This window comes from Lygodium microphyllum, chromosome 18 (genome assembly GCF_053477565.2).
Source record: "Lygodium microphyllum isolate KBCC chromosome 18, Lygodium_microphyllum_v1.1.10, whole genome shotgun sequence".
Classification (NCBI taxonomy): domain Eukaryota; kingdom Viridiplantae; phylum Streptophyta; class Polypodiopsida; order Schizaeales; family Lygodiaceae; genus Lygodium; species Lygodium microphyllum.
This window is the reverse complement of record NC_141152.1, coordinates 84,548,413-84,571,971: the sequence shown is the minus strand read 5'-3', so window position 1 is coordinate 84,571,971 and position 23,559 is coordinate 84,548,413. Positions and strand designations below refer to the sequence as shown.

Below are 23,559 nucleotides of genomic sequence, written 5' to 3'. Positions count from 1 at the left end.
ACTTTGCATTGGCGCATCTACTATACTAGAAATGTATGTGATGTGGTTACTACATGGGTTGAGTTTATTTCGACTTTACCTACAATTCTTATACATGATGAAGCTAAAGTCTTTGTCCTTTTTCTTGTGAATGAGTTACATTTCTTAGCTTTTCTAGATGCCCTAAGTCTAGACCTTTTTGTTTATTCTTGATTTTTCATTTTTCCTTAAGTGAAATTCTAGATCTTTGTGTTTATTCTTGGTTTCTCACTTTTCCTTAACTGAAACAAACACATTCATGCTCACATGCATGTACCTTGCACATGTCCCCATGACTTGCATGTCTATACATACACATGTTTGACTTGTTGAGTAATTTCTAAACCAAGTGTACATAGTATTACATGATAGAGAAAATTATGATAGATCTCGATATCTAAGTAATTATTAATTATCTTGGAAAATAAAAGCTTGAGATTGAATATCAAAAAGTTTTGACGGGTGATTTGATTAATGAATTTTCAAAGCTCTATCAAAAACTCATCATCATTATCCTAGCTTGTTTAGAGCTTGAATGCATTGCTCTATAAATTTTCCATTTCTACATTCGTTTCTTCATCTTCACTCAGCCTTTGGACGTAGCCTCTACCTTTTCTTACCTTGGCAGGCACTTGTGATCAGATCACCTTTTTATACTAATAATCATAATTATCGCTATTATTAATTCTGAAAAATGATAGGTGGGTTGGGAATCCATTTGCGTGTGACACGAGGGGAAGCACATGAATTCCATGAGGTATGACGACCGTTGCGGAGAGGGGCGGGGGGAAGCTCACATCATAGAGCTTAACGAGCGGGAATGATGCCATTAATGGCAAGGGGAAGGCCTGCGTGAGTTGACGGTGGCGCAACATGAGGTTGAGAGTAAAGGGGGGGAAAGCCGGTAGAGGAAGTGGTGATGGTGATTGAGGCGGCTGATTTACAGCTGCGGGGACTCGGGAGTCGTCATGGCAAGCTCGCGGAGGGTAGTCACTATGTTTCTGGGTTGGAAGAGTGGGTGGGTGAGTGGGTGGTGTGGCAACCTCTCTCTCCCCCCTCCATGATCATCGTATGGCAAAGTGGCTGCAGGGCCAACCTCTCCCTGTCCCCCTCCATGATCGTCATATGGCCGAACCTCCCCTTCCCCAATTAGTGAGCAAGAGCTAGGTTAGAAGCTTGCCTACCCCACCTCATGAATTTTGAATGTGCAACAAGTGCTTTCTTCGAGAGTTGGAAATTCTACTCCTTACGGGAAGCATAAGATCGTTCCACGCATGAAGGTGCAATATGGATAGGTAGAATTGGTCACAAAGCATGACTAGCTGGTGACGTAGTGGGGTCGATCAGAGACGAAGAACAAAGTGATCAACATAATCCATAGGATCATCGACAACGGATTGTAGAGGTATGTTAGCCAGCACACTGTTCGTTAATATATTATTTATTTCTCTCTCGCTTTGGAAAGAATGAACAGATTCAATGGAATGTTGTGTTTTTTATCACGAGTGTCTTTCATTATTATATAATTGCTTCAACCAAGGACGCGAAACACACTTGATGGTTGTGCGCAGTGCGTGGTGCAGGACCCGTCTACGATCATTCACCATCGATCGGTCGATCGTATCCGTATAATAAGAAACACACACATGCGAGAGAACGCGGCGTGCGGCCGATGTCAAACAGTAACTTTGGTCGCTAGTGGTAATCGTGTCGATGATACAGCGTGACCTCCTGCGCCGCCAGTACCATATAAAGGATCCGCAGGAGCAGCTGCAGGCCTGCTATATCAGTATCGTCGAACACAGTACACAGTTTGACGAGAGAGAGACAGACAGAGAGAGAATATGGGGAGCTGCAGTAGTAATGCTACGTTGGACCTTCTATCGGCCCTGATGTTATTGATATCTATAGGAGTAACTACAGCTAGTTATAGTCGGATGATGGTCGTGGCAGGTGCTGCTAGCTCATCGGCCTGCAGCTATCCTGCGCTGTTTGTGTTCGGCGACTCCTTGTCTGATACCGGAAACGGACCTCTGACAGGCAACATCTTCTTCCAGCGCACCACCATGCCCCCTTACGGAGAGACCTTCCCTGGTCGCCCGGCATCCCGCTTCAGCGATGGCCGCCTTCTGATTGATTTCCTTGGTACTTTACGTGCATAATCATGCGTCTCACGATCTTAAAAATGTCTAAATAGAAACCAGCATCGTTAATAAGTTAATTTCTATAGGATCACATGCTGTACTCAGCCGCAATATGATTGGTTTTATGAGTATTGATGTTCTAAATTTGATTGCTGACCTTCCTGTATTAGTGATACACATCGTATGTTTTACTTCAACCGGCAGCCACCTTTCTGGGACTTCCTTTCGTCAACCCATCTCTCAACACAGCTGCTAACTTTACACACGGTATCAATTATGCTGTCTCTGGGGCAACTGCGCTCAACCAAACATTCCTCAATGCACGTCTGGTATTTCCTCTCACTCCTGATTCCCTTGAGGTGCAGCTGAGTTGGCATCTTTCCTTTCAGGCGTCTGTGACATCTTCACCATCCTCAGGTGAGCATATAATGCCTGCTGCAAAACTAATCCCTTCCCATCACTTCAAGATGCGCTAAGTCTCGCAATCCTTCTATATCGTTCTCCCAATACTACATACCGAGAAAAAGTCCAACGCCTCCCGATCTAATTACTTCTCGGCCTTGCGATCTTGCAGGAAAGCCCGACCCAACATATTTCTCTACCGGCCTCTATGTCATATTTATAGGCGGGAACGATTATTTAGGTTCTCTCCAGTCACCTGCTCTTTACTCCGCATCCTTCGTCAACACCACGTTCATACCCCTTGTCATCTCCAAAATCAGGGACGTCACAGAGGTCAGTACGTCCTATTTACACTACTTCTAACCAAATTTTTTCTCCATTCTTGATGTCATTGTGTGTCGAGTACGTCCTTGCACAAAACACCTCTACGTCATCACACAATAATGAGTGTGCCAAAGCATATACTAGTTTCAGGATTAATACGACAAAAGGTAAGTGCTCCTCTTTCTTTGCTATGGTTAATCTCGAGTCTTGCAGCTTTTCTACGATTCGAATCTACTTTCCCTTCATTGTAGAGATATATCCTTGCATACAAGAACATCAAAATCATGTGCCAAAACTTAGATTTGGAATTGGATGCACCAGCACCTCTTCTCTGTGGTCATGACTCAATCTACACATAAACACTTTCTTCTTTCTTGACTTGCACAATTAAAAATTTGATGGATATTGTTGGCTCTGATGATATGTAGACATTGTATGCAAATGGGGCAAGGAACTTCTTGTTTATAAGCATCACACCATTGGGATGCTCACCCTTGCTATTGTCATTAAATCTCCTTGCATCAAAGGATAGTAATGGATGCATCACCACCTACAACTCAGTCGCTTACAACCATGGTGTACAACTCCAAAATGAAGTGAACAACCTTCGTATTGCACACCCAAATGGCACCTTCCTATTTACTGACTACTATGGGGCATATGAATATGTGTTACAGAACAGCATGATACTAGGTATTGTACCACATGATCCAAGTAATGTGAGACAAGGCACTCTAGTGTTGTATCAAGACCAATTACTACTTTTAATTTTTATAAAACATTGCCAATATTACTTTCTTCTTAACTAACGATCGAAATCCTTTGGGCAGGCTTCACTAACTTGTTGGATGCATGCTGCGGTGCTGGACGATTTTTCCCTAACAAATACAACATTCTATTATTTTGCAATAGTCTCAGCAGCAAAGCTAGCCTCACTCTTTGTGAAAATCCAAATTCTTATCTCAATTGGGATGGAATCCACTTTACAGATCGCTTTAACGATAAAATATCAAATTTAACTTTCCTCACAGGCAACTTTCTAAACCCAAATACTAGTCTTGCTTCTTACTCTACCAGCACTCCGTGATAAGGCATGACTTTCTAAGCCAAAATAATGGTCCATTTAGTTATTGCTCCACCAACAATCCTTGGTGTCAAGAACTTGATTTGACCCAATAATAAATTCTATGGCTTCTTCTCACCAACTAAAACATATTGAAGCTTATGACTTATGTGCACAACTATTGTATAGCATTATAAGTAACTATCAAGGCTCTTCACCATCTAGAGTTTGATGTATCATGCAAAATTGAGTGCATGGAATTTCATCAAGCTCTTTAGTTCTTGATATATGCCATTGAATCAAATTAAGAAAACAATTTGCCTTATTATATCATGATGTTTTTAGACTACGTTGTTTTGTGCTTGGGGGATCAACATGAGGCAAATATACACCATCACATGAGTGCAAGGAAAAGTGATTAGTTTCTAATTCTAGATAGTTCTATGCCTTAGGATATGTAGCCATTAATTCCTCATAAACATTTACTATAAGGGAGAGAGTGGTGCATAAGGGTGGGAGGAGGGTATCATTACAAAGGATTAGATCCACAAACAGCCATATTGACACATTTTCTGAACTGAAAAAAAGAAAACATATGGGTGCATTTAAGTCCCTAATTAACAAAGCATCAGAATACCATATCCAAAGTTGTGTTTACATCACATCATATAAATGCAACCTTTTACACTACTTTAGACATGCATTACTTATAATTTTCATGGTACTATAAAAAACTATTTTAATACACTACCAACAACTTGCTAGGTCTTTTTTATCCCTTCTTGTATGTCCATTGGGCACTATCTGTATGAATAGAACAAACACAGTGTTGAAAACACACAATAACATAGATTGATAGAAGGAAATGTTAAAGGATAATACAAGAAAATATGAGAATGATGAAATAACATTGATGTTTGTATTCTAATCTATGCATGAGTTTACATAAAGCTTTGGAAGCTCAACTTTGACTCGCACACAATATATGAACTCAACCCTACTAAATGTTTACTTGGATTGTAAAATAAAAAAATTTAAATATAAGATAATATATATTCTCCACTACCACTACCCTTGCTAAAGCCATTTGATTGAGTGGTTCTTTCTTCAAATTCTTCCTCTTCATTGCATTTTCACTTACTTGAATGAGATAACTTATATATTAGCAATAAGAAAAATAGAAAAGAACATTAGAACCACAAAAGCTCTAGTATTTTAATACTGATAATTAAGAAGCAAATTGCAATATAATTTAGAGTGCTCTTCTATACCTTCAAGTATTATACAAACTATGGCCTTGCACTTTGAAATCTTTGTACACTACTAGAGTGCTTAAATCTATATGATGAAGACTATACAAACAAGACTCCCATAAGATTTGAACTTTGTACAATTATATGACAAAGCCTACACATCAAAATCTATAGGACTTATAGGACGAGGCCTATGTATCAAAAATAAATAAAATGGAGTTATCTAAACCATACGATTTTTAGAAAACGAGAAAATGATCATATATATCTTGGATATTTTGAGAATATGCTTATTTTGCTTCCTTATACATAACATGACTTCAATGTTCCTCATGTTTTGTTATTATAACATTGTTTAAAGACACTTCGCTAAAAAATTTTCTACATAGAGTAGACCTACAAGAAGTAGTGATTGTTCATCATAACTACCCATATATAATCTCAAAGTATCAACATTTAAAATATTTATTTGTCATATGATGTAAAAAACTCTTTAAGATAAAACAATTTTAAAATTGTAAATTGGGTGGCTATGATAAAATATCATCTCTTACAGGTAAGCTCCATCCAAAATACTACTTTGAAACTTTATCTCTAAACTTTGTTTCTTCGTGGACTTGATATGTTCCTATTTGGTGCAACACATTTTACCAAAGCATGGAACATACTTTATTGACAACTATGGACCATTATCCATATGACACATACAAGGCATGGAGAAGTCTCACTATCAAGTAAGAACATTCTACTTCAGAACCACAAGATGTGGTGGTGGACTAAGAAAAGTAAAATCATTGTATGAAATACTCAATACTTTTTATAGAACATATTTTCAATGTGTAAAATCAATCAGCACTGCATAAGAAACTAAGGAAAGCATAGAGGGTCAATATAAAACTTAGAAACAAGATTTTGATTAACTCAATGAGAGTTTGTACATAGTGTGATTATCATCACATTTTTTTGTAGAGCATTCACTCTTTATAATGTTCTATGTATACATTTAAGGACATTGTACACATGGATTAGAAGTAAATTAAAGAGACGTTTTCTTTTACTACCTTTTATTTCTCCATGTTCTTATTTGTCTTTATTATCTTCTAGACGTAAAAATGTGCTACTTTTATTGTGCAAGAGGTATCTCATCCTATACCCTTTCAAAGGGGGTTCATTAAGGGATTGATAGCTAGGATATAAGCACTATAGCGTAAGAAGTATTTTCTCCTTGAGCCTTTTCATCTAGGGCCATATCCAAAAAACCTTATTGTGGCATACTTCTCAACATGTATGGCTATGTCTTTATTTGCAAGTATGTAGGAATAATCTAAATATTTGAAGTAGGAATTGGAACAAATGGCTCATTACTATACTTTGAATGGCAGATCTTCACAAACTTTGAATTAAACCTAGAAAAATAGGGTGTGAGGGTAGAACCTTGCCCAAACTTGGTCATTGTGCCACCAAAATGAGCCATGAAACCATAATCATTGTAAACTAATACCTATGAAAATTATGATAATATGTTATTTTAATTATTAAATATTCAAATTTTTAAAGAAATGGGAAAGAAGAATTGAAAAAATGCCTTACATTTTGAGGTTTTTCTTCCTCTGCAGCCCTTTTATTTATCCACAAATTGCTATAACCTTGCTAGGATTCCTCCATGGTGACCTTTCCCACATCTCTTCCCAGAGACTCAATACCTACTCATATTTGAGTCTTGACAAACCCCTCTTCAATTGGAAGTGTATTTGAATGCTCAAGAGCCTTTCATAAGCTCTTCAATTGGAAGTGTCTCTGAGTGCTTAAGAGACTTTTGTAAGTAGTATTGAAGACCATCATTTGCAGCAAATAAATTTGAAGTGTTACTATCTAGGATATGAAAATCCTGTTTGGAATCATCAATTAGGTCATTTTCATCCTCACAAGCCTCTACAATTAGTCAATTCAAACCTCCACCCTTAGCCCTTTGAATTTTTGGATATTATTAAGTGTCAGAAATTCATTCCCAAGTATGGGAATGGAGGGGAGATTGGCAAGAGTGAGAGATTCAATGGACATTGTAATGTTTTCTTGGTCATCTTCCACAAGAATACAAACCTTCAAGTTAACCATGCCAAGCTCATTTGATAGTTTTACCTTCTACTCAATAAGCAAGACATCTTCCATATCTATACTAGTAGCTTCTTTGATATTTGTAATTCTTTTGCAAGAAGAAACTATCTCTTAAAGTTGTTTGAGTCAGTATGCTCTTCTTATGAACCCACAAAGCTCAAGAAACTAGAGTAGAATTCATAGAACTCATAATATCCTTTATGAAATGGACAATCCAATGTTTTCTAGCAATCCTCTAGGGGGTGTTAGAGTCTTTTCTTACAATCCTCTTCAGATTATACTTATTTCCTTGGTATGGAAAATATATGAAGAACTTGGAATGTTCTACAATTTTTTCTAACTCCACAAGGTCTTTGTGTGTCTGGAACTCATCCTAGATGAAACACATGTTGGGAAAAATGACCTCATTTAAAATGGAAATCAGCATTGAACATTCTCCTTACATTATACTTAGAAAATCTTAAATTAAAAAATAAGAAACCAAGTCAAACCCCCTTGGTATACAAAAAGATATTCATATTCTCCAAAAAGGGTGCAGGCATGTCATAGGGTCTAGGTGAAGAACAATGAGGATATGCCATAGGTAGAATAATTTGAGGGCATCTTGATGTGGAGTTTCTTCACATGTACTTTCTTGGTAACGTGGTACATAGCAATTTGATACATAACAATGCTAATGTCTTACATAAGAGTACTAATGCTACAATGTGTTATTTTTCATCAACATACTAAAGATGCCCATCACAAGAGGAATCACCCAAGGAGGACTCAATATGAGGACAACCCACTCTAACTATGTCAATGCTCATTAGACAAAATGTAAAACCTTTAGAATAAATGTGTTGCTTCTTTAATGGATTTCTTGGCCTTAATGCAAGATTTTGATGGTAGAGAAAATGTAGAACCTTGAGAGTAAAACTTAGAAAATCTTAATTTGCAGAACAAGAGACCAACCTAGACTCTACTACGTGCAAAAAGACATTCTAACTCTCCAAAAAGTGTGCATGTGGGCTATATGGTTTAGGTGAAAAAAAAAGATGATATACCAAAGATAGAATAATTTGAGGATAACTTGAAGTGTAATTTATCGACATGCACTTTCTTAGTGATGTGGTACATAAAAATATTGTATGTAACAATGTGGTACATAACAATACTAATGTCTAACATAACAAATTTGAGTTTGCAATGTATTATTTCCCATTAGAATACTAAAGATGCATATTACAATGCAAATACACTAGTGATAGAATTATTTGAGGACATCTTGATGTGGAGTTTCATGAGATGCACTTTCTTGCTAATGTGGTATAAAGAAATATGGTACATGAGAATACAATTGTTTAACATAATAGTATTGAGGTTTCAATGTGTTATTTTCCATCAGCATACTAGAGTTGCACATCACAAGAGGATTTACCCAAGGAGAAATCAATATGAGGGAAACCCACTTTGATTGGGTCATTGCTTCACTACAAGGGAATGGGGGTATAGTGACGGTCATTTCTGATGCAAAATAGCAGCGCCAATATTTGTACTGCATTTGTGATACAAATAGTGACACAAATAGCAATACTAATAGCGACACCGGTCTGAGAAAAAAAAGCAGTGAAAACTCGAGCACAACACTTTGCTGCAAAGAGTTTGAGAGAGAGCGAAAGAGAGAGTGAAAGAGATCGTGGCTTTGGGGGAGGGAGAGGGAGAGGGAGAGGAAGAGAGAAAGAGAGAAAGAGAGAAAAGGAGAGCTTCTCACCACTGCCGCCACCACTGTATGTGAAGAAGAGGGAGCAGTGCACGAAGGAGAAACAGGGGACGGCATGAAGAGGAGACGAAGAATCCATCCTCGGGCCTTTGTGGTAAGTACATTGCCTCCTCTTGGTTTATGTTTGTGCTTTCTTCTTTTCTTTTGTTTTTTTTTCTTGAGAATGAGATGCATTGAGGGAGAAAGAGAGGAAATGAGAGAGGGAGGAGAAGAAAGGAAAAGGAAGAGAGAACGAGAGAGACAGAGAATAAAGATGAAAGATAACAAAGAAAGGGAGAGAGAAAGGGAGGGGGAGAGGTGAATGAGTGAGAAAAAAACGAGGAGGCATAGAGAAACAAAGAGAGGGGAAACATAGAAAGAGAAAGAGAGAAAGCAAGAGAGGGAGGAGAGAAAATGAAACAAAGAGTGAAGGAAGAGGTGGATAAAAGGGTGAAGTAAAGAGAAGAATGATAGTGGAAAAAAAAAGAGAGAGAGAAAGGGAGGTAGAGAGAAGAATGAGTGAGAAAACGAGGGGATAGAAAGAAAGAAAGAGAGAGACAATAAAGAAAGAGAATAAAGAGGGGAGGAGAGAAACAAAGAGAGGGGCAATAAAGAAAGAGAAAGAGAGAAAGAAAGAGAGGGGGGAGAGAACACGAAACAAAGAGTGAAGGGAGAGATGGATAAAAGGGTAAAGTAAATAGAAGAAGGATAGTGAAAAAAAAGGGAGAGAGGAGAATGAGTGAGAAAACAACCATAGGGTGGAGAGAAACAAAGAGAGGGGCAAAAACGAAAGAGAAAGAGAGAAAGAAAGAAAGGGGATAGAGAACATGAAACGGAGAGTGAAGGGAGAGGTGGAAAAAAGGGTGAGGTAAAGAGAAGAAGGATAGTGGGAAAAAAAAAAGAGCTAGAAAGAGAATTTGAGAAAAAGAGACAAAAAGAGGGAGAAAAAGAAAGGTAGGAAAAACAATAATTAGAGCGCGAGATAAAGAGAGAGAAAAACAAAAACAATGAGAGAATTAGAGAGAACATAATTATAGCCAAAGAATGGTAGAGGGCAGAGAGAGGCGCAAAGAGGGGTGGGGAGAGAGAGTCTTTCAAAGCCTTGTTTTATGAGTTTTTTATTTTTTATCTTTGATTTTGATTTTAGTGAGATGTGTCGAGAGTGGGAATGAAGAGAAAATGAGAGAAAGACATAAAGAAAAGAATGGAGGGAAAGGAAAAGAGAGAATAAGTGAGAGTGGGGAGGGAAGATGGGGGGATAAAGAAACATTTACAAAAATAAAGGGGGGGAGGGATGCAAAGAAGGATGAAGGGAGGCAAATAAGAAAAGAAAAAGAAAAAAAGAACAAAAACCTGTTGTTTGTGGTAACGTAAACAAAATAAAAAACAATGATGATCGTAATGTCCAAGATCGTGAGGCTTATCTTAATTAGCATTGTCGTGCCGCTATGCATGTACCGTGTAAAAAAATCTAGAGTGTGGCTTCCTTTTAGATTTAGAGAGGAAATGCCATTTTAGACATTAGTGTTAGTGTCCATGGTTCAAAAATATTAGATTCTAGTCAATTTTTAATATTCTAGATATTATCTCTTGTAAAAAAATCTACAAAAATATACACAACTTCTAGATTAGGTTGACACGTAAAAGAAAGCATATAACTTTCAACTAATTTGAGAGGATTTTATGTAAAAAGAGAGATTAGCGAAATCGCGTGAATGCCCAATCATTGTTTTCAGGCAGTGAACAACACTCCAAAAGTGGAAGATGGAGAAGGAGTAATCTGGTAAGATTCTAGCCATGTGTTCTGGTATTTAACCCCCCTTTCGAAGCCATTGGAAGCATCAGATTGGCGATCTGAGTAGCATAGAGGAAGATATTATTTTGTACACATTTTTATCTATTAGAGTTATATTTTCTCATAATGTTGAAAGAAACTGATAGGCTTCATCTCTATTAGTATTCTTCTGTATTTTCTAATTCTTTTTGGAAGTATTCTTCTACATCTTCAATCTCTTCGAACCCCTTCTCTTCTGTCTACTCCTCTCCTTGAATCTACCTTCACCCTGTTGTCACATATCTTCAAGAACTTGGCTTAAAACCTTCAACCCTTCTCTTATCTCTACCATCTCTGGAATCTAAGCTCTTGAACCCCCATACATTCTTCTCTTGCCAAACCCCTGTGGTGACATTTAACCCTATGCGATGTGACATTGGTGAACCCAATGTGAAAGTCAGTGTAAGAGAACTCCAAGATGGGGGATTCTTGAGGAGATACTCTACAACAATTGGTACACATACTGTAGCAGACTCAGCAATAACAAATCCAAATGTTACAACAAAAACAACAACAACAACAAAGGCAAGAGGAAGAGAAGATTGATTCCACAGCTATCAAGGACCTAGAGGAAGTTGGGCATGAATTAAAACAATTTAATGGTCAAAATGTCTCTCTTTTCATTCGTTTGTATGTTGAGAAAATACTCTTCTTTGATGTACCGCAACATGCATGGAGCCGTTATTTTGCCAGACTAGCCAAGCATGGTCTTCAAGAAAGAATCCATGGTCTTTTTCAACAAGATGCAAATTGGGCTGCATTCAAAAAATCCCTACATGAAGAATTCTTCTTAGAAGACTCTGGCCTAATGAGGAAGAAAAGTTTCACTGAATGGGTTGAAAACCCAACAAAGGTTTAGCTGCAACAACTCTATGCCATGAATTTGAAAGTAAATTTGGACAACTTTTTGCTGAAGACTAACAAAGTATGGAAGGTCAAAAGATTGAATTATTCCTTAAGGCTGCAGATCCCATTCTACAAGAAAAGCTTGCTGATTGCTTAGAAGATGCTACCTCCGAACCAAGAGTCAAGACTGCATGGACAAATGTTATTGATGCAATTAACATGATTGCTTGAAGAGAGCAGATGTGACTGAGATTGGGTTCTACTTCAACTTCAACAAATCCATTGATGGAGCTTGTTCCACCTTCAAAATCCCCTATTCCTTTGAATAATCAACCAACTCTTTCTTATTCTGTTCCTTCTAAAAATGATATCATGGATGAACTTATTAAAAGCATGCGTGACCTTCATTTGAATCTTACAGAAATTAGTTCCAAAGTAAAGAAGCTGGATGTCAAAGTTGAAGAGCGAGGATGATCATCAACTCAAAGACCTATGAGAGAAGGCTTTAAGAGGTGCTATATTTGGTGTGACAGCCAACAACATGACAAGAGGGAGTGTTCTACCTTCCGTGAGGCTGAAGCATAGAAACTCGTCTTTTGGAAAGACACAAAAATCCATGCAGCTGAAACTGGTCTTCCACTAGAGCCAAAATTTGGCAATGGTGGAATGAAGAAAAGATTAGAAGATTTACCTGTAAAGAATGCCTATGCAACAATTAATGCAGCTACTTATGGACTGCAAATTGAGCCAACTAAATCAAGTTTCAGAGCATGTAAAGCTAATGTGCAATCTAAAGTATGGATGTAGGCACTAGATCAAATGGAACGTAGTAAAGCAGCCAAAGAAGATTTGGCTAATGCCTCAGTGCATTCGAGGAATAACTGGTTGAAAAGAACCGGTAGATTCTTTTTCCGCCTTTGCACATTTGGCTGATGTCAATCATAAAGAAGTCTTGATTGAAGAAAAGAGAAGATGAGAAGATGAACCAAGGCCTTCCTCTTCTGGCCCTCCAAAACGGGTAACTAAAAGAATGCCTGAACAACGAAAGCTTGCTGAAAATATAACCCTAGATCAAGAGATGGAAGATGCGCCACAAACAAAGAAGACTGAAGGAAAGAAGAAAGGAAAGCAGCCAGGCTACAAATTGCAGTCTGACATAGAATCTGCAACCGATCTCAAACGAGTCCTAGAAGAACGAATTCTAGGAAGCAAAATTGAATTCACCTTAGGCGAAATTCTTGGAATTGCCAAACGTGAATTTCATTATTTAAATATTAATGTAATCAAAAGGAAAGGACAATATGTTGGTGATGAAGCTGAAGAAACAGTGCATGCTTTTTTGCAAGTTCTTCGAGTTTTTGTGTAGGATGAAGAGAAGCTAACTTCACAAGGAATTCATCTTGAAGCAGTTAAAGAATTAATTGCAACAATTGAAGCTAAAGATAAAGAAAACATGAATGCAAAAATTAAAGAAGTGAAAGCTGAAAATGTAATGGGCGGCTGGTCCAAACGAGTTGGGCAGCCCACCTCTCAAAAAGAAGGTTGTCTACAGCACATGCATGAGGAGGAAGAGGCTCAGTTCATTCCAAGTAGTCACTACTCCCGTACACATTGGGCAAGAGCAACAACGGAGACAGTCATCAAAATTGGAGAAAAAGAAACACCATGTATTACACTCTTAGACCATGGCTCGGAGATAAATGTCATGGCAAGGAGTCTCTATGAAAGTGGCGAATAGCCCATAGATGTTGATCCAGGTTGGCAAATGAGAGCTACAAACAACTCTTCTAGAGAGTTATATGCTGCATGTCCTAATGTGCATGTAGCTATTGGAGACATAAAAGACAATTTTCACTTTTTTGTTCAAGACTCTTGTAGTTACCCTATCATTCTTGGACAACCTTACATTTCTAAAGCCCGCTTCGAAACAAAAGCTCTTGATGATGGTTCTTCCTATGCTTGAATCTGAAGTAAGGATAATGAATGAGCTTTCCAATTTCTTACTGTGTGTGTTAACCATCATCGAAATAGAGATCGACCATGTATTATCATGTGCCTCCTAATGTCCGAGAATACAAGTGTTTTCGGGCTACACTACTATAAAAGGAGGCTATGGTAGTGCGTCATGTAAAAAGATTGAACCTTCTTATGCAACAGAAATAGTGTCTCTAACAAATTTGTATGTATGTACAGCCAAAAGTATGGGTTGTTATAAGTCTCTTCCGGCCATGACTAAGGCTGAAAGAAAATATTTATGTCATGTAAAAAGGGAGCTGAAAACTTATGACATGATGGTTGAAAATGAAGATATTTCGGGTATTTTTTTTGGACTGATTACTACCGACACATTGGCTGAAATATATGCAGCTACTCATGCAAAAAATCAGGCAAAAAATCAATCCATAGAAGTATGTACATTAGATTTTTATCAAACAATTCAAGAATTTGTTGAGCAGGAAGACATGGTTTACTCAACAAGGTTGAAGCGCAAGAAGTGGAGACAAAATACAAGACGGTGGATAAGAAAGTCAAACCTGTAGCAATCCCATTGTCTCCTGAAAGTGAAGGGCTAGCTGATAGGGCAGCAAATTAGCCAAGTCTTCGTGATCCTTCCAACATTGGTCACAAGTTCGCATCTGAAAGTATAAAAGAGCTTAAAATAGGTGAAAATTCTTTCCTTTCGCCGGCTGAAAAACACTCTTTTATGCAAATGCTAATGAAACATGGAAAAGCTTTTGCATTTCAACCAAGTGAAATAGGATGTGTGGATCCAAATATTGTGGCTCCTATGGTCATTTTTATGGTCCCACATGTGCCTTGGAACCTCAAGCCTATTTTTGTTCCAATTTGGGCGCATTTGCCCAAATTATTGGAACTTAATGAAAAGATCAGAATGAAGATTTAGAACCTTCTTCAACACCCTACTCAAACCGATGGTTTAGTATGCCCAAGAAAAATGGATCTTTACGATTCATTCAAGATCTACAACCTGTTAATCGTCTCACAATCCAAAATGTTGGTTCAGGTCCAATTGTTGATGAGTTTGCTGAAGCTTTTGTAAGTACAACAATTTATTCTATGGGCGATCTATATTCAGGATATGACCAATTTCAGCTTTCATTAGAAAGCCAAGACATTACCATAATGAAGCACCTCATGGATTGGTCCGCATGTGCACTCTACCACAAGGTGCAATAAACTCCATAGCCCATATGATGAATGCCATGCACAAAGTCTTAAGGGACTTTATTCCACAACTTACTCTTCCATTTCTTGATTATGTACCTATCAAGGGATGTGAAGTCAATGAAAAGAATGAGGAGCTTGACAAAGATGGCTGCAGGACATTTGTAGTTAACCATATTCATGATTGTGAAAGGATGTTGACCAGGCTAGAAGAGGTACATCTTACCCTTTCTAGAGATAAGTCAATTTTTGGAGTAGAAGAAGTCGTAGTGGTCGGTCATCTATGTGGCCCCTATGGATGCAAACTGTCTCCAATCAAGATAGATGCTATCATCAAAATGCAAGAAAAATGCACAAATGTTTCAGAGGTGAGAAGAATACTCTCACTATGTGCAAATTGAAGAAGCTATTAATTTCAGCCCCCACTCTCAAAAGGGCTAACTATTTAAATGGTCAACCCATCATCCTTACTGTGGATACAAGTCCCATTGGGATAGGATGGGCTGTTGGCCAAGAGGATCTTGAAGGAAACATGTATGCAATTCCTTTTGGAGCAAAGGTTCTCAATGAACATCAAAAAAGGTATGCACAAGTAAAAAGAGAATTGTGGGGAGTTGTAACAACATTTAAGTGTGATCGTGAATACTTTATAGGTGCTTCCGTAGTGGTAGAAACTGATTGTCTTCCACTCTTGGGCATGATTGCCAATTGCTCTACACCCGACATTGCTATGCTAAGATGGATTGCATATATTAAGTCTCTCAACCCCGAATTAAAGCATATTGCAGGAAAGGCGAATCCGGTTGCTGACATACTATCACGTGCAAGATATGATAATGAAGAAGAGCTGATGGAAGAAAATGAAGTTGAAGAATCTATACTTCCTAAATTTCATTCCATGGCTACTGAAAATACATTTTCTATTACTGTATATACTGGTCCAAAGCTGAAAACAGCAGGATGGTCAACTAGAAGCCACTATGCTCATTGCATTGCTCAAGTTCTAGTTCATTTCCTTGAAGAAAATAATGAAGAAGATTGGCTGAAGATCAGCCAATATTTGAGCACAATGAAGAAGAAGGAGACTTGGACTGATGAGGAGTTCAAGCATATCAAGAGAAAATATTATGGCTTTTTTCTTAAACAAGGACATCTATGAAAGCACGCAAAGAAGAAGAAAGGAGCGCATGTGTGAGTTTTAGGTAACAAAAGATTGCAACAACAGGTAATGAAGGAATTTCGTGAAAGCCTGTGGGCTGGCCATATAAGCATATGGGAAACCTTTAGTAAAGTCAAATAAAAATATTGGTGGCAAAACATATATCAGGACATAGCACATTTTCTTGAAACCTGTTATGTGTGTCAAATGTATTCTATGGTTAAGCATCAAGATGGGTTACAACCGACTTATCCCTTGTCTATACATTATAGATGGGTTATGAATCTTGTAACCATGCCCACAAGAATATGGAATATGCAGTATTTAGTGCTTGCAAGAGAGGATCTAACCAATCAAGTTGAAGGCAAAGCCTTAACAACCAAATCCACTAAAGCTGTTTGTCTTTTTTACTTGAACAAGTATTTTGTAGGTATGGTTGTGTGGGTAAAGTAAGTGTAGATAGAGGAGAGTTGGATGCTGATGAGACACGCAACTTCTTTGCTCAATTGGGTATTAAGTTGGCTTTAACATCAGTCTACAACCGTGAAGGAAATGGAAAGAGTGAGAGAGGTCATCAACCTATTCTCAAAGCTCTAGCAAAGTCTTGTAGAAGAAAGATCAAAGAATGGCCTAAAATGCTACCTCTTTGGCATTATGGGTTGATCGGACTACTCACAATTCAGTGACTAGCTATATGCCAGCTGAACTTGTGTATGGACAACAACCAATTATGCCAATTGAAAAGTCTATTCTCACATGGAGTCTTCTACATTGGGAGGAGGGCATCAGTAGAGAAGAGTTGCCGACTTTGCGCATATGGTAGCTAGAAAGAAGGCTTGAAGATGTTCAAGCAGATATTGAGAAGCTAAAGACATCAAGACTAAAGAACAAAAGAAGATTTAATAAGCGACATCGACTTCGGCCAAGAGCAATTCAAGAAAATAATTGGGTGCTTGTCTATGATAGTAGCTTACACAATCAATACAATGCTTCTAGGAAGATGGTGAAGCGTTGGTTTGGCCCATATGTGGTAAAGGTCATTCATGACAATGCCATATATTCATTGGCAGAATTGGATGCAACAAGCATGAAGATGTCCTTAGCTGGAAAAAGAATCAAGCTCTTCAAACGAAGAGAAAGTTCAACATATGAGCTAGAAGACTTGAATATAATTCAAGAGCATGAAGACATAGAGGAAGAAGAAGAGGCAAAAGATGAAGACATTGACATGGCAGAAGATACTTCTTCTGACACTCCAAATCCGTAAGACTTTGGCACATGCCAAGCCTGAGGTTAGGAGGGAGTGGATGTCATGCTGCTATGCGCACACCGTGTTAAAAAATCTGAAGTGTAGCTTCCTTTTAGATTTAGAGAGCCAATGCCATTTTACACATTAGTGTTAGTGTCCATGGTTCAAAAATATTAGATTTTAGTCAATTTTTAATATTCTAGATATTATCTCTTGTAAAAAAAATCTATAAAACTATAGACAACTTCTAGAGTAGGATGACACATAAAAGAAAGCATGTAGCTTTCAGCTAATTTGAGAGGATTTTATGTAAAAAGAGAGATTAGAGAAATTGCATGACACGCGATCGATGTTTTCAAGTAGTGAACAATACTCCGAAAGTGAGAGATGAAAAAGGAGTGATCTGATAGGATTTTAGCTAGGTTTCCTCATATTTAATCTCCCTTTCGGAGCCATTGGAAGCATCAGATTGGGGATTTGAGTAGCATAGAGGAAGGTATTATTTTGTATAAGTTCTATTAGAGTTATATTTTCTCATAATGCTGAAAGAAACTGAAAGGCTTCATCTCTGTTAGCATTCTTCTATATTTTCTAATTATTTTTTGAAGTATTCTTCTACATCTTCAATCTCTTGGAACCCCTTCTCTTCCGTCTACTCCTCTCCTTGAATCTACCTTCACCCTGTTGTCACTTATCTTCAAAACTTTGGCTTGAAACCTTCAACCCTTCTCTTATCTCCATCTCTGGAATCTAAGCTCTTGAACCCCCATACATTCTTCTCTTGCCAAACACCTGTGGTGACCTTCAACCCTATGCATTGTGACAACGTGTTGTATGTCCTTGCTCTCAATGCAAGCTAGCAATTTGACGAAAGCATCGCTTGTCTATAGAACATGTATGACACTTTGACGAGTTTCAATTAAAAATCATTGATCAGGTGATCTCAAAGAGAGCAAACGGTAAGAAGAGTGTGTATCAATCATGTCTTTCATTCGTAAACTAATTAAATATCATATAAAAAAACATTAGACGTGGCTAAAAAATTTATATAGGGAGGTGACATCACATCCCAAGGAGGAATCCACCGATTGTACCTAGTTAGAAGAGTTCATGGGTATGCAATGGATGGAGTGCTTGAGACAATCCACCACTTGGAAGGAACGATTGAGTCTATACCCTCAATACCAAAGGAGACATCAACCTTTTCGACCCTCCTCCAATCTTGGAGCCTAAGATTGAGACAATGATCCATGCATTGATGCCCATGGACGCAGAGGCATCTGATCCACTATAAGAGAAAGCATCCATACCATTATATGATGGGTAGTGAGTATCTCACCTGAAGACATTGTTTGCACTCCTAAGTGTGCAGGCAAAATACGGGTGGAGTGATGCAAGTGTGACCGAGTTGTTTAGGTACATTCTATGTATGCTCTATTGATTTTTTTAACTCCATTATAAAAAAAACGTATTTTTTCAAGGTGTTTTATGATTTTTTAAAGGTTACCAAAGTATCATATATGACCACTTGAAAATACCATGCTTGAGTCTCATGATGATGCATGATATATTTTACAAAAGCTTTGCATGGACTACAACAGCATCCATGCCTGTGTCAACGATTGAGTGTCGTTTTGAGGAGAGTACAGGACTATGAAGACATGTCCAAAGTGTGGTATTCACAGGTATCGACAGGACTTGCAAGAGCAAACCATCCCTCAAATTTTTTAAACACTTTTCACTTATTATGCGTATATGTCACATGTTTCATATGTCTGGCATAGTGAGATTGACAACATGGCATGCACAGAATAGATCCACAGATGGAGTCCAATGAATATCAACGGATTCACATGCATGGAGCCGCATTGACTCTACATTTCCATGCTTTGTACCAGAGCCAAGGAATCGTTGGCTTGGTCTTCCTATGGAGGGCGTGAACCCATTTAGTCTCCGCTCAACTTCTTACATTGTGTGGCAGGTAGTCCTTGTTAACTACAACAATCCGCCATGGCTTTCTACGAAGAAAGGACAGCTCATCCTTAGCTCCTCGTTCGTGGGTTACAAAGTCAAGAATATGGACATCTATCTCCATCCATTAGTTGATGAGTTTAAGATTTTGTGGGAGGAGGGGATTGTTGCATGGAAGATATGAACAAGCGCGATGGTGAACAGTTTGCCAATATATGAGCCATTTTCATGTGGACCATGCATGACTTTTCGGGATTCAATGAGTTCTTAGGTAAGTAGGCTTTCATTCTCATTGGTGATATCTAGTATATTTTTTTCAAGTTTGAATTGACTAAATAGGGGTGTTGGAACAAGTAGGGAAGGTTTTTTGGATGACCTCCAGCACGAATGAATGCCCAAAGCTGGTACGAGTTGAAAAAGGTCCACAACACGAAGTCATCCAAACGGAATGCGATGATTTTTGGTTTTCTATGAATTGTCATACTGAACTCGCTTATAGATCAACCACTTGTTAGATCCCATGAATATTTTCAAGAATGTGGGCAGCTTACTATGGGACCGCATCACATGAAAGAGAGACACTATAGGGGCACGAATGGATTTGAAGGACGTAGGCAAGATAAAGGCACTTTGGCTACAATCGAGCGTTGATGGTTGCTTGCAACTACCTCGTACTTCTTGAGTTTTGTCCACTAAAGAAGATTGCATTGTGAGGAAAATTATCAGGTCTATATCCAAACCCCGACGGATATGATGCGTTCCCTCTCAAATCTGCATTTTCTAAAGATAACCAACTATTAGGGCTAAAATCCCATCATTGGCATAAGATATCACAGATTTGTATTGGCCTCAATTGTAGGTTGCTTGTGTTTTTTTCTATTTAGTGTCTAGTCCGTGTTCGTAATGCTTCTTCATTTGTGGCAGTTTGTACTACCGATCACGATCGTGGGATGTCTCACTCTAGAAATACACAGAGTGATTTAGAGGTTGTCGAATTTAGTGTGATGGATCTCATAGAAGGAGATCAAAACATCCTCTATTAAATCTGCAAGGCGGGGGAGCAATGGTAGAGATGGTCTGTCTCTTTGATAAGTACCTATCCAATAGCATGCTCGTGATACAAATCTACTTCCTAGTGCCTCTTGTAGATGAAGTGGAGATTGCGTGTGTTATAAGATCTGAGATACACACTCGACCTCCTTATATTCTTAAAAGATATATGGTGAATATTATGATTGCCTAGAGAGCGAAGAAATGAGAGAAAAGAAAGATGTAGAGAGAAAGAGAGAGAGATAGATGGATTGACAATACACTAGGGACTGGACGCTGGTTGCCAATCCCCCCCCTTGTGGAGATATATTATTGACAAGGAGCAAGCACCTCCATTACACATAAACTAGTTTTTAACTTGTAGATCTTGGGAATAAGATCACAGTTCCTTGCACGGTATACAACCGGCTAACACTTGCACAACTTGAAAGTTCACACCTTTTAATCCTTCTTGAGTCTCTCCTTCTCTCCTACACAATATGTGTAGGGCTCTCTTCTTGGTGCTTTATTTCAGCAAAGCTTCCGTAGCACTTGTACAACTCGAGGGTTGGCGAGCTTGAACTTACACAGATCCTTGCACGGTATACAATCGGCGAGCCCTTGGACAACTTGAAAGTTGGCTCCTTTGATCTTCTTGATTTCTCTTCTTCTCTCCTACACAATATGTGTAGGTCTCTCTTCTTGGTGCTTGATTTCAATAGAGTTTCTGTAGCACTTTGTGACACTCAAACTACCTTCTCTCTTCCTCTTTCATGCATGTAAAGTGATGCTTCCTTCACCCCCTCCACACCCAAGGGGAGCCTCCCTTTTATAGGCTCTAAGAGTTTCTCTTCTTGGAGAGATACTTGAGTGCCAAGATTGGAAAGGTTGATCTTCATGCAAGATGTGGTTGTTCTAGGACCTACTCTATAGCACCAATTTTGGAATATCTTTTTGTGCGTTGCTCGGATGGAGAAAGGTCCAACACAAAAGTTGTAGATCTTGTTGTTTCGGATAGTTTCAAAGGGCAATTTTTAGAGATGGGCTTTCTATCACAAGATATTTTAAAAATGGATTCCATATGTCGAAAAGTAGCTTTTTAAAACTCTATTCTTAACTTATGGTCCATGCAACCACCTTGAGCCATAGATAAGGAGAGTTCATTAGATTGCCTTGGGCCTCAACCTTAAGATTGACTTCCACATCATCTTAGACCTTAGAAAGAGAAAATAAATTCTCTCCTTACTTCCAAAGGATCAAGTCCCTCGTCTTTCTTAGTAAGAGAATTACCTCTCTCGTCTTTCTTAGTGAAAGAATTACTTCTCTCCTTAATTCATTAAGAGACAAAAGACCTTAAACATTAACTTGTAAAGGAGAGGATGATCCCAAATGAATGCAATGCTCATTACACACAAGTAAACGTTTCCAAGCATCCCCAGGTACACACATAAATACATATACACAATGCTAATGCATTTCTTCGAACTCAATCCATCTTCATTTATGTGTAACTCATTGGTTCTTGTGTATACTCTTACACTTGGTAGACACTTCCTTCCCCCTTCATAACTTGTACTACATGTACCAGATACCCCTGCCATAGTGCTTGGTGTCAAGATTGTGGGAGAGAAGGAAGGAGTCTCACTTGTAGCTTTCTTGCTTGCACAATGGGGGAATACACACAAGGGTGGAGGCTGAAAATAGTTTTCCTCTTCTTTATTGTGTAAGCCAAAAGAACTCAAATACAAAGAAATAGAAGAACCCTATATATGGGTCTCAAACCAAACTCAACTAACTAAGGTGACATACTAATTGAGCCACGAACTAGAGTAAATAAGGATAGCTATCATGTAGCTATTATTCATGGGCGGTGTACTGACCGCGTCTGCAAACTGACACGTCGGTGACATAAATGCACAACGGTTACCCTGGTATATCACGAGTGGAGCTCGATATCTCAACACTCCCCCTCGAGCTCAATCCCAATTCCTGCACACCAAGCAGGTCTCTGAACTTGCGCAACTTCTCTGCTCCCAATGCCTTCGTGAATATATCAGCTACCTGATCCTCTGTGCTGACATAAACTAGATCAATAAGACCTAGTAAAACCCTCTCCCGCACATAGTGATAATGCACCTCAATGTGCTTTTTTCTAGCATGATAGACTGGGTTATTTGCCAAGTGTATACTACTCATGTTGTCACAATAAATGACAACTGGCCCATCTGTAGACTGATGCATATCATAAAGTAGCTTATGCAACCAAGCTACCTCACATGCAGCCATTGCTGCACCCCTGTACTGAGCCTTTGTGCTCGACAAGGCAACTGTAGGCTGTTTCTTGCTGCTTCAAGTGACTGCAGCACTCCCAAAAGAGAACACATATCCACTGGTAGATCGTCTATCAGAAATACTACCAGCCCAATCAGCATCAATGTATCCATGCAACTGTATCTAAATCCCAGTCACATAAAATAGTCCATACTGCAATGTGGACTTCACATACCTGAGTATGCGTCTAGTCGCATCCAAATGCGGTTTCCTTGGAGCCTGCATAAACTGACTTACCAATCCAATAACATAGCTCAAATCTGGCCTAGTAATAGTCATATAAATCAAGCTTCCTACTATGCGTCTGTACATAGTAGGGTCTTCTAGAAGCTCACCTGCATCTGTGCTCAGCTTCACATTCTGCTCCAAAGGAACTGAAATAGGCTTACAGCCTGTCATCCCATATTTGGACAGCATGTCCAATCCATACTGCCTCTGCAAGAGCTGTATCCCACTTCGTGATCTAATCACCTCAACGCCCAAGAAATAACGCAACTCTCCCAAATCCTTCATCTCAAACTTCTGCTTCAATAGCATTTTCACATGAAGGATATCTTCATCACTGTCGCCTGTCATAATCAAATCATCAACATAAATGACAAGTAGCATAATACCTTTCTCTGTTTTTCTCACATAAAGTGAGAAATCTGCCTTGGAAATCTGAAAGCCAATAGTGACAAGATACTGTCCTATCTTGTCAGACCATGCTCTAGGTGCTTGCTTCAAGCCATACAAGGCTTTCTTCAACCTGCAAACAAACTCAGGATAAACATCATGCACATAACCTGGTGGCTGCTCCATATAGACCTCTTCTTGCAAATCACCATGCAAGAAGGCATTCTTTACATCCATCTGATGTAAAGACTATCCCTTTGATGCAGCCATAGCAATGAC

The 23,559-nt window shown here is 38.6% G+C and overlaps 1 protein-coding gene across 2 annotated transcripts; it reads left to right on the top strand.

Annotated features, from left to right (window-relative positions):
- The first annotated feature begins 1,009 nt into the window (after nt 1-1,009).
- LOC148021102 (acetylajmalan esterase 2-like) lies at nt 1,010-4,238 on the top strand. 2 transcript variants are annotated; one of them, XM_087698097.1, is made up of 6 exons: nt 1,010-1,423; nt 1,602-2,163; nt 2,367-2,579; nt 2,737-2,897; nt 3,317-3,581; nt 3,719-4,238. In XM_087698097.1, the coding sequence occupies exons 2-6, from the start codon at nt 1,863-1,865 to the stop codon at nt 3,973-3,975; spliced, it is 1,197 nt and encodes a 398-aa protein (XP_087554223.1). In that variant the 5' UTR covers nt 1,010-1,423; nt 1,602-1,862; the 3' UTR covers nt 3,976-4,238. The 2 variants fall into 2 exon arrangements, with proteins under 2 accessions (XP_087554223.1, XP_087554222.1); XM_087698096.1 differs by having other exon boundaries at nt 1,590-2,163.
- The last annotated feature ends 19,321 nt before the right edge of the window (nt 4,239-23,559 follow it).

Bases quoted from the DNA above. Each gene is read 5' to 3' on its own strand.
- LOC148021102 (XM_087698097.1), top strand. From the start codon at position 1,863: ATGGGGAGCTGCAGTAGTAATGCTACGTTGGACCTTCTATCGGCCCTG. The intron at 2,164-2,366 runs GTACTTTACGTG...TTCAACCGGCAG, and splicing joins CCTTCTGATTGATTTCCTTG to CCACCTTTCTGGGACTTCCT. The intron at 3,582-3,718 runs GTATTGTACCAC...TCCTTTGGGCAG, and splicing joins ACAGAACAGCATGATACTAG to GCTTCACTAACTTGTTGGAT.